The sequence below is a fragment of the Olea europaea genome, unplaced genomic scaffold, assembly GCF_002742605.1.
Source record: "Olea europaea var. sylvestris unplaced genomic scaffold, O_europaea_v1 scaffold3308, whole genome shotgun sequence".
NCBI classification, from domain to species: domain Eukaryota; kingdom Viridiplantae; phylum Streptophyta; class Magnoliopsida; order Lamiales; family Oleaceae; genus Olea; species Olea europaea.
The window spans coordinates 3,438-15,040 of record NW_019252018.1 but is presented as its reverse complement, the minus strand read 5'-3'; the positions used below and the strand labels follow the sequence as shown (position 1 = coordinate 15,040).

General features: G+C 37.0%; 3 protein-coding genes across 3 annotated transcripts; 1 reads left to right on the top strand and 2 right to left on the bottom strand.

Moving 5' to 3' along the window:
• Window positions 1-324: 324 nt before the first annotated feature.
• On the bottom strand, window positions 325-1,539 carry LOC111385849 (major pollen allergen Lig v 1-like). The gene is made up of 2 exons (XM_023010277.1): window positions 1,356-1,539; window positions 325-829 (listed from the first exon to the last, which is right to left on the bottom strand). Exons 1-2 carry the CDS (start codon window positions 1,537-1,539, stop codon window positions 498-500), a joined length of 516 nt encoding a protein of 171 aa, XP_022866045.1. The 3' UTR covers window positions 325-497.
• A 657-nt stretch (window positions 1,540-2,196) lies between these two features.
• Window positions 2,197-4,058, bottom strand: LOC111385851 (cyprosin-like). The gene is made up of 4 exons (XM_023010280.1): window positions 3,890-4,058; window positions 3,676-3,793; window positions 2,718-2,793; window positions 2,197-2,487 (listed from the first exon to the last, which is right to left on the bottom strand). Exons 1-4 carry the CDS (start codon window positions 4,034-4,036, stop codon window positions 2,403-2,405), a joined length of 426 nt encoding a protein of 141 aa, XP_022866048.1. The 5' UTR covers window positions 4,037-4,058; the 3' UTR covers window positions 2,197-2,402.
• Window positions 4,059-5,469: 1,411 nt separating this feature from the next.
• On the top strand, window positions 5,470-8,642 carry LOC111385848. Its single transcript, XM_023010276.1, has 6 exons — window positions 5,470-5,620; window positions 5,729-6,195; window positions 6,388-6,935; window positions 6,978-7,042; window positions 7,389-7,537; window positions 7,623-8,642. The coding sequence occupies exons 1-6, from the start codon at window positions 5,470-5,472 to the stop codon at window positions 8,640-8,642; spliced, it is 2,400 nt and encodes a 799-aa protein (XP_022866044.1).
• The last annotated feature ends 2,961 nt before the right edge of the window (window positions 8,643-11,603 follow it).

Below are 11,603 nucleotides of genomic sequence, written 5' to 3'. Positions count from 1 at the left end.
CATTGTGTACAGAGAACTAATAATTAAAGTATTAACTTTAGCTGATGATGAATTCACGCCATGGAAGGAATCATTAAGTGCAATTATGATTTTAAAGTTGACTGCCATAGGGAGTTTGACTTGATTGATTGCATGAAGTTCAAGTAATTTTCACACACACACACACACACATATATATATATTCTTATCCTTTTCAAGTATATGGTGTTTTATGGGAGTTAAAGCGTCTCTTTAGAAGTAACTTTCATTTTTCTCCTCTAGTAAATAAACGGTAGATTGAAACCAAATAATAGAAGAAAATTACATTACATATTGCAATTATTATTTATCTCATCATAATCTACAAATTTTATTGTCTTCCCACAAGGAAATCTTGGGAACTCAGAGAAATTACAAAGCAAAATTATTCTATTCTACGAGGCACTCTAATTTGACAATCAAAAGCCTTGACAAAAAAAGCACACAAAATTATTCAGCCAACGTCTTCATTTTGTTCTTCACATATTTGGGGGATACATACCCAACTTATTATAGACTTGTGGACATTTTGGAAGAACTTCTTTCTTGAAGAATCCAAGAGGATTTATTGTGCGTGTAGTACCATTTACTGTATTAAGTATAAACTTCAATGACGATTTTACCCATCCTTCGGTAGGAATTTCATCACAATCTTTTCTACTACTGGAAACTAGTGTGATTTCACAAAACTCGTTCTTGTGATCACGTTCAATAAGCATGCTATAGAGTCCTTCTGCTCTTGTGTAACCTACTTCAGTAAATGTTATATTTCCATTCTCCCCATCTTTGCATTGGAGGCGTACACTAGCACCTACAAGTTAAGATTCGAGTTATAATTTATGAATCTTATCTATTATGATTCAGTTTCTCAACGACAAATACACCACCATAAAGAAGATGTTTGAATGCACAATATCGGAACTCTTACAACCAAGCATTCATTTCATCCGAGATAGGTTTGTGTTGTTATTATTGCATGATCATGTTGTAAAAATGAAAGAGAAATGATATGTGACATGAAGTTTAAAGCGTCGTTAAATTTAATTCTTAACTTTATTCTCGTGTGTGGAGGCTCATGAGCTTGACGAGTGCACAATTTATTTTAAACATATGTCTGCAATTCTACATGCTCATTCTCTAATAGCATGGTGAACTACCTCATAAAATGTTGAATAAGGAAGTTCAAGCTTCAAATTCAGCTTTTGCTGAAACTTTTTACGAATGTGTGGACAACAAATTCATCCCTGGACCCTGAATAGCCCCTTTTTTTTGGATAACATGGAAAAGCAAAATATATATAATGTGAGTAGCATTTTGTATGGATTATAATTTTGTACCTGGAATGAACTCGCTAAGTTCAGTGATGAATCGAGCACGACATGTGTCACAATAAACCTGTCCCTGAATGTGGAATTGAGAAACTGGGGGTTGGGGAATATCTTCTGAATAGACGATGCTAGGAAGGGATAAGAAGCATAAAGCTACAACAAAGAGAAATGAAACTTGGAAAAGCATTTCCATATTTCTTCTTTATTGACGTTTAGGAAGACCGAAGAAAATTTGTTTTATGTTTTGCACCAACACAATATTCTTATTTATAAGGAGGTTGATTGGCTAGTATTTTGTAGACAGTTATTTCTATGTGGTCAAGTTGAGAATCTATTCATTCTTTTATGGATCTTAATTTAGAATCTTGAAACCATTTGCTATATTTAACAAATGCAATTTTCAATTTTTTAATTACTTTGGAAATTTTAAAGAAATTTTAATGAAATTTTTTATTAGAAACTACATAATTCAACTAAGAACGACACTTAATTGCATGAAATAACAAACTAAAATTTCAGTTATATTGATTTGTGTTATCTTTAATGTTCAATTGATTTTAAATAGTTTTTTCCTTTTCCTATTTTTAAAACTGAATATTGAATAATTACATTATAATAAACACAGAATATAATTCTCTCTATATGACTCGCTTCCTTTATATAAATAGGATACTGCAAGAAGTGGTTGATTAAAATTTCAAGAGCTTAGTATCAAGAATCACGTTGAATTTGGAATTTCCACTAATCCCAGCTTTACTTCATTTTTCATTTGATTGTTTCCCCCAATGAATTTCTTGACATCTCAGCACATCGTTTCCTATCAGCAAATGAGAAATAACCAAAAGGGTAATACATAAATGGAAATACTTAGGAAAATTCGAATTCTCATTTGTTAACGAGATTTGATACGTTAGAAGTTTCAAAAACTACTGCCAAAAATGCCATCCATAGGAGATTCATTTGTTACAAAAGTGAGGGTTGGGATTTCAAATGCTACAGATAGAAAGACCTTTTAGTGGCAGATGATGATTTTACACAATCCAGAGAAGGATAAAGTTAAGCAGCTTCAGCAAATCCAACAATCATATTCCCATAGTCGAACACAGTGTGATACTGACCCATGAAAACATCACCAAAAAACCTACAAACATGTTAAAAATTCAGGAATCATACAGCAATTATGAAGCATAAATTGTAGGGAACGGCAATTTATGAATATTTTGCTATTCATAGTCAGGGATTGAAGTGGTCATCCTATGTGACAGCTTGTTATTTAAGGCAGCAGAATTACGGGAAACGAATGCTTCAAATAACATGCTACCACATAGGATGAATACTGTAGTCGCTATTATGTATGGGCAAGAAGATTACCACAAAGGGCTACGAGGAGGGGGCACGTCTAAGGCTGTAAATCCACTAATACACTGTGCTACATCACCTTCACCAACTTGAAGGACATACTGGCAGCAACAATAACACCGTAAGCATTTAAGGAAGAACATTGTCGACATTTGTAATGCAAGAGTGTAACTGAATTTCGAAGAAACGCAATAGTAATAGATGATTGAAATGCAGTGCTTAACTTGAATTTTAGATCCTTTTTGGATGACTAATATATGTAAGCATTGTTATCTAAAGGTTACATATCATTAATAGTCTAACAAGTTTTATGTCTACTATCCAATTTCCAATTTCTTTAGTTGTACTGGCACAAACACAAATAAGCAACATTTTAATGGCATGTTTGGTAGGGAGGATTAGTAGTATTGAAAAGTATTAAGAAAGAAATATAACCTAAAATCGTTTTTATTATATTGACCACTCCTCTATCCAGTATTGTACCATACATGCACTGAATTCTAAAAGCCGTAATGTGCAAGTCACTTGCCTCATTGATATAGTCCATAATTTTTTCTTCAGTTTGATTCCGTCTAAGTTGATTTTGCATCCATATGACTGCCATCTCACAAGCAGTACACATCTCATCGTGCATACCATAAGAAGCCTTTTTGTTGTCCTTGTCCACCACGCTCTCAATAATCAAGCTTGACAAACTCAAGTTTTAAATTAACTTTATACACAAACAACTCAAGATACCAGAGAAATCAATAAAAATATAATTAGTCATGCAAAAAATGCTAAATATATAAAGCACTACGACAAAGTGGAAATTTAGGAGGTGATCAATGTTTATATTTATCTACTTTTCATTATTTGTATAATGGCATGATATCACGAGATCACAGTGATGCCTAACATGGCTGATAAGAAACCCAGGGAACAATTTGAATCTAATCTAACATCGTGAGTACCATCAGAAGAGCATAACCTGAATCTGGAACAAATTTTTTGGGGTTCTGCCTGTAAACACCAACATGAACTGCGAAATTCAGGTTCTCAGACAAATTGCACAAATCTCCATAAGCAGAATAGCATCTAATGATATTCTGCACAGTTCATCACCAGATACAAGTGAAGCAGTACATCCTCCAAAAATTTGAAACAAACGAAACAAAATTAGATAAAGAATACAAGTTCTACACCTCTGATAACAACATTTCAAGTATGGTTTTCCCATACTGGGCAACAACAGATTTGCATTCCTGGCTTATAACCCCTGAAGCTCCAATGGCGTGATTGATTTGAGCAATAATAGTCTGCAAAACAAAATATTCCAGCATGTCAAACATGTTGGCATATGTACATATGAGACGCAACACATATTATAATTTAGCACAATCAGACAAGATTCAAGCACAAGAAACTTCCAATGCATGACTCAAGAATATATGAATACCAGACTGAAATTGAATGTGAAGGGTTAAAGCTAGATTTAAAATGGAAAAACCATTAACATAACGTGATAGGTTTACATCCTTACCAAGAATTAAAACCATTAGCTCCAAACGTTGGTAGAAAATTTTGGAAACATATTATCAGTCATCTAGTTTTAGCAAGTGTAGCTAGCTCATGACCTTTGCGAATAACTTCCAATTCTGTATTACAAACTGAAGTTGTTTTTTGTTTGTAGATCCAGAGAGTGCTACCACTAAAATTATTGTTAGATTTTGTGTTGGCTATTCTGTGAACAAAAGGGTAAAAGTGTTAATGTTCAAAAGTTTGTGGTCAATTTGTCAATTATTAAACAATAGGGGTCATTGTGCACGTGTAAAAGATGAGCGACTCAGTTGCAATTTTGGCAAAGTGTGCTAGGGTTCTAGCTATGTGGTAGGGCAAGATGTGTCGTCAAGTTTCACTAGCTGCTCACCAAGTGGTCGCTCGAGCGACAAGAACAGATCGTCGTTCGCTTGTCGCTCGAGCCACAGTGTTACCTATAAAACCCTATTTTCCTTTTTTCGATGTTTTTAACCCAATGAGAAATACCAAATAGAGAGGTTTGTGAGATAGAGAGCGCTGAATTGAAAAGAGAGCTTTGAAGGTATTGAAAGTGAGAACAACAATCCTATTCTTGAACTTTCTCATTCAATCCTATACTTGATTTGATCAATTACATGAAAAAGATCAAATTAACATACATCAAACACCACAACACCAGCTTCAAGTGCCTTTGTTGATCATTGGAGATCAAGGAAGGAGATCGGAGTCCCGATCATCAGAGAACAGGCGGTTCTCTTGAATCCACAGAAGATAAACAAAATTAAGACTTGGGAATTGGTGCAACACACAATCCAGGAGGGCTAGGTGCCGGGAGTTGGTGCAGGATCACACATTCCAGGAAGGACTTGAGAAAATTATGGTCGAGATGTCAGAAAAATCAGTGTAGGTTGAGTCTGGCTGATTGTAAGTTTCATTTATGGTTATAGTGGATTCCTACTGGCTTGGGCCCGGAATTTTACCCACATTGGGGTTTCTCCGTCATCAAATAATTGTGTTATTTATATTTCTGCATTTAATTTATGATCGATATTCAAACATAGGATAGTAAAGCAAGTGAATTGATCTGGACAAATTAATTTTTGTGACGTGTTGCAATAATTAATTGATTTAAAAAGAAAATTCCGTATAAACACCTATTCACCCCCTCTAGGTGTTGATTGGGTCGAACTACGTTATTTCAAGTGGTATCAGAGCCAAAACTCGAGTCCTGACCCATTGTGTCTAGATGAGTCAATCACTGTCTCTGCCTCCGTATTTTGACGGAAGCAACTATGCCTATTGGAAAGTTAGGATGCATGCCTTTCTTAAGTCCTTAGATGAACGTGTTTGGATGAGCGTACAAAATGGTTGGAAACCTCCTTCTACAACTGTGTCAGGTGTTGTCAATCTAACTAATATTTCACTTTGGACTAAGGAAGAATTAGCTTATTGCAATTGGAATAGCACATGACTTCATGCCTTATTTATGTCTGTGTCTCCCGAAGAATTTAGGAAAGTATCAATGTGTGAAACTGCTAAAGAAGTATGGGACATTCTAGAAACTACGCATGAGGGAACCAAAACTGTAAAAAATTCAAAATTGCAAATGCTGACCTCAAGGTTTGAAGAAATCAGGATGAAGGATGATAAATCTTTTGATGAGTTTTATGCCAAATTGAATGACATTGTTAACTCTAGTTTCGACCTAGGTGAGAGGATTCCCGAACCCAAAATTGTGAGGAAGGTTCTTAGATCTTTGCCCGAGAAATTTAGACCTAAAGTTACAGCTATTGAAGAAAGCAAAGATCTAGATACAATTAAGATAGAAGAACTCGTAGGATCCCTTCAAACCTATGAACTCACCATTTCACAACCAAGAAAGAACAAGTCCATAACCCTGAACACTGTTAGAGAAGGGGAGTCTAAATCATCTGACATGGAAACTCTTAGAGATGAGGAGATTGCCTACTTTGTGAAAAAATTCCAAAAAGTCTTAAAGGGCAAAAAATGGCCTCAAGAGAAAAAGAGAGGAGCTCCTAGCAAATTGCCAAGAGAGAAAAATGATAAATCAACAACTGGGAACCCTGGTAAGAAATCTCAAGGGGTTAGGTGTCATGAGTGTCAGAGATTTGGGCAATATAGAAATGAATGTTCTAACTTTAAGAAAAATCTAAAGAAGGTGAATAGGAAGGCATTAGCTGTGTCCTTGACTGATGATGATTCTAATTTACGTGAACAAAGTGATTCCTCAAGCAGTGAGGAGGAAAATTGCTATATGGCTTTTGTATCTACTGTCAAGAGCGAGTCAGACAAGGAGAGTGAGAAGGTTGAGGAGGAAGTTGAGAGTAACAAGTCCAGTGATGATTCGGAGGATGAGACGGATATACATGAGACTTATCAACTCCTGTTTAAAGAGAGTCTCAAGATCAAAAAGGTAAATAAAGCCCTTTTTAAGAAGGTAGACGAGTTTGAGAGAGAGAAGGAGAAAATCACCTATGATCTTCAAGTCTCGTCTAAGAATCTAAGTGAGTTGAAGTGTGTTAATGAGATATTAGAGGACAAGGTCAAGACATTGATCTGTGAATTAGAGAGATCCAACACTCAACTGCAATCATTTGTGAATGGAACTAAGAAACTAGACGATTTGTTAGGAATGAACAAACCAGCTGGAAATAGGCAAGGTCTAGGATTTGTGAAGAGTGATAGCAATATGTCTAGTTTATAAAAGACCACATTTGTCCCTGCTTCCAACAGATCTAATGTTTCAACAAATCCAGAATTCAAAGACAAAAACTTTAATGGACTGAAGACCATTAGAGGTCATAAGATCTCTACATCTAATTTTTATAATCAACACTCTCGTACATCTGAACCTAAGTTCATACCCACGTGTCATCACTGTGGTGCCTTAGGCCACACGAGACCTGGGTGTCGAAAGCTAGTAAATAGGAATCGAAGTCAGGATATCCCTAGTCAAGTGAACTTCCTTTCAAATCAGGTTAGGTACTTAACTGAGACGGTAACAAGGTTGACTAGGATCACCTTGACCTCGAGAAAAGTTTGGGTAAAGAAATCTGATGTGGGTGAGTATACCAAGAATCTAAAATGTTGTGTTGCTCATGTTGCTTATAAAACACAAAATACATGCATGTGGTATCTTGATAGTGCTTGTTCTAGACACGTGTGGTAACAAGGCCTTATTCTCTACCTTTGATGACTGCAACGGCGGTGTAGTTACCTTTGGGGACGGAGTTACGGCACCCATCCGAGGCAAAGGCTCCATCACCATTGCTGGACTTGTTACAATATCCAATGTACTTTATGTAGAGGGCCTTAAGTCCAACTTGTTGAGCATTAGTCAAATCTGTGATGCTGACTATGAAGTGAGTTGTCCAAAAGAGATGCACTGTTTATGACACTTTTGGTGATGTTGTTCTTGAAGGTGTTAGAACATCTGATAACTGTTATGGAGTTCTTCCAAACTCGAACTATTTATGCAGTAGTGCTGAAATTGATATGTCTGAACTTTGGCATCAAAGACTCGGTCATGTTAACTACAGAAGTCTGTCTAAATTGGTCAAAAAGCAGATTGTCGATGGTTTACCTAGGATTGATCAAAGTGAGAATGCTGTGTGCAAGCCGTGTCAACAAGGAAAGCAACTCAGGATAAACCATAAGCGAACCTCGAAAATCCTAACGAATAGACCCCTAGAACTTTTTCATATAGTTTTAATGGGACCATCTAGGGTAGAGAGCCTAGGAGGCAAATGGTATATCCTGGTTGTGGTAGATGATTTTTCTAGATTCACCTGGATTGATTTCTTGAGAGAAAAATTTGAGACGGGTGATCTGGTTAAGTCCTTATACAAAAGACTCAAAGTTGAACAAAATCTTCCTATTTTTAGGGTTCGAAGTGATCATGGAAAAGAATTTGAAAACTTCAATCTAGAAAACTTCTGCTTGGAGGAAGGGATTAAGCATAAGTTCTCCTCACCAATCACGCCACAGCAAAATGGTGTTGTTGAGAGGAAGAATAAAGTGCTTCAAGAAATGGCTAGGGCCATGCTTCACGACAAGGATCTAGCAATGCAATTCTGGGGTGAAGCTATTAACACCGCGTGCCACATAATGAATAGGGTATACTTGAGACCGAAATCAGACAAGACTCCCTATGAAATCTGGAAAGGCAAGAAGCCTACCATTAAATACTTTCGGGTATTTGGCAGCAAATGTTACATTCTGAGGGATAGAGAAAATCTAGGCAAGTTTGATTCCAAAAGTGATGATGGGATTTTTCTGGGATATTCTAAGAACAGTAGAGGATACCGAGTTTACAATTTGCATACTCAGAGTGCCTTGGAATCTGTAAATGTTGTTATTGATGATGCCTTTACTGAGGGGGAGAGTACTGAAAAATGAGGTTGACATAGAAGATCTAAGTGAAGATCAAGGAGCCACTACTGAAAATAAAGAGCACTTAATCCCAAAATCTCCACGATCCTCAGAAAACGTATCTGAGCAGAGTCTACCAAATTGAGATCAGTCTAAGCTCGCCAAAGAACCATCTTCCAGGGTCAAATTTAATCATCCTAAGGTTAACATCATTGGGGATTTAGATGAAGGAATGAGGTTACGAAAGAGAGTTCTAAATAACCTAACATATACCAGCTATGTATCCCAGATTGAACCTAAAAAAGTAGAGGAAACCCTTAGAGACGAATGCTGGGAGAATGCCATGCATGAGGAGTTTAATCAATTCGTTCGAAATAATGTCTGGAATCTAGTTCCTAGGCCTGATGACTCTAATGTGATAGGTACTAAGTGGATTTTCAAGAACAAAATCGATGACCAAGGTACTATAACTAGGAATAAGGCTAGACTAGTTGCGCAGGGTTACACTCAGGTGGAAGGGGTAGATTTTGATGAGACTTTTGCCCCAGTTGCTCATCTTGAGTCCATTCGTATTCTTCTTGCAGTTGCATGTACCTTAGGGTTCAAGCTATATCAAATGGATGTCAAGAGTGCATTCTTGAATGGAATACTCCAAGAAGAGGCGTATGTTGAACAGTCGAAAGGATTCATTGACCCTAAATTTCCTCATTATGTCTACAAGCTAAATAAAACATTGTATGGTCTGAAACAAGCCCCTAGGCTTGGTATGATAGACTTACCACTTACCTCGTTGAGCATGGGTTCTCCCGAGGTGGTGTTGACAGAACCTTATTCATTAGACATATTGAAGAAACTATCACTGTAGCTCAGATCTATGTCGATGACATCATTTTTGGATCTCCCATTGACTCCCTTGCTCTTGAATTTGCTGAATGCATGAAACAAGAATTTGAAATGAGCATGGTTGGGAAGCTAAGTTACTTCCTTGGTCTTCAAGTAAAGCAAACTGATTGTGGGCTGTTTATCTCGCAATCAAAATATGCCAAAGACCTTATAAAGAAATTTGGTTTAGACAGTAAGAAACACACAAGGACACCCATGATCACAACTGTTCAATTAGGACATGATCCTACGAGTAAGAGTGTTGATCAGATTGTGTATAGGAGCATGATAGGCAGTTTACTATATCTCACTGCCAGTAGACCTGACATCGCGTTTAGTGTTGGTGTATGTGCTAGATTTCAAGTTGATCCTAAGGAGTCCCATCTAAGTGCAGTAAGGCGCATTATTAGATATGTTAATGGAACAGTAGATCATGGGATCCTGTATTCCAGAGAGTCCAATCTAGAACTAGCCGGCTATTCTGACGCCGATTGGGCCGAAAACGCCGACGATCGAAAAAGTACCTCCGGTGGATTTTTTATATTGGTTCTAATTTTGTCTCCTGGATTAGTAAGAAAAAAAACTCAGTCTCCTTGTCCACAGCAGAGGCAAAATATATTACAGTTGGTAGCTGTTGCACTCAACTGCTTTGGATGAAACAAATGCTGAGTGACTATGGGATAAATCAGGGTACTATGACTATTTTCTGTGACAATACTAGTGCTATCAACATATCAAAAAATTCGGTTCAGCATTCTAGGACCAAACACATTGATATTCATCATCACTTTATCCGTGAACTCGTTAAGTCCAACGTGATTTCTCTTGAACACCTCTCCACTGATAATCAACTTGCCGATCTGTTCACTAAACCTCTAGATGGGTTCAGATTCGAGTCACTTAGGCAGGCTGTTGGCATCTGTGTTCCTCCCTGATCGTCTTCATGGATGCATGCTTTTTCTTTGTTTATTCATTCATTCCGTTACCTCTGTGTGTTCATTTGCCTCATTTTTTTTAATAAAAAAAATTAATAAAAAAATTAAAACAATAAAATTGATCATCACATCTCATTTTTGCATTGTAGTTGTTCCCTTGGAGTTGCAATTTGACATCAAATGTGCATTCTATAAGTGATTAGTTTCTAATTCCCGTCACCTATACTGAGTCTGTGTGGGGTACTTAGTATATGTCACTTCATATTATATTTGCACAACACACACAAGGACCATGTGAGTGAGTCTTGACCGCATGTGTGGGACTTGAGATGGCTATCATCTGTCATTGAGTAGACATTGGGTTTGAATTGATCTTGGACTAGATGGCCTAACTTCTGATGTACCCCCGTGTGTTTCCACAAAATATTTTTATTGTCACATCTTATACCTATCTTCGGAGCCTAGATGACTCGAGCAATTAAGTCTGAAGGGTTTCTCATAACCTGGTGCTCTAAAGCCAACTGGTTTGGGAGTCACCAACCCAACGCTCATTACAGGGGTCTTCTTAGTAGCTTAATGGAGATGAGATTGCACGTACGATGAGATATGATAAAAATAATAATAATAATAAAATTCAGTCCTTAGCGACAGGAGAAGAAAGAACAGTTTTACGCCTTATTTTAATGAAGTTTAGGTCCTAGTGGCATTGGATTTGACTTTCACTCATCTAAGTGTTGCCTCCTATGTCAGTGTTTGGCTGTCTCTTCTCACAAATTTAAGGTCTGATTCTTACTTGCTTGGAATGAGTAGCACGTTTTACGAGGGGTTACATATACAATTTACTCCATCTATACTTGGTTCCGGTGTGTGGGCCTTAAAAAAAAAAATTGGTCTAAATTCAAATTTCTAAAAAAGGTGCTATTTTTAAAAGTTTCACAAGTGCTGCTACTTTGGTTAATTTTCAACTTGGGGCTATTTTTTTAACTTTTCAAATCTGGGTGCTATTTTTGTCATTTTCGTGTCGCTCGCTTGTCGCTGGGCTCCCGCTCGAGCGACAGAAGCAGAACCTTTGTCGCTCGCTATTCGCTAGAGTCTCACTCGAGCGACAGCGAGCCCTTTTGTTTTCTCGCGCCTTTCCTTTTTTTTATTTTTCATTTCTTCCCTTTCTCTC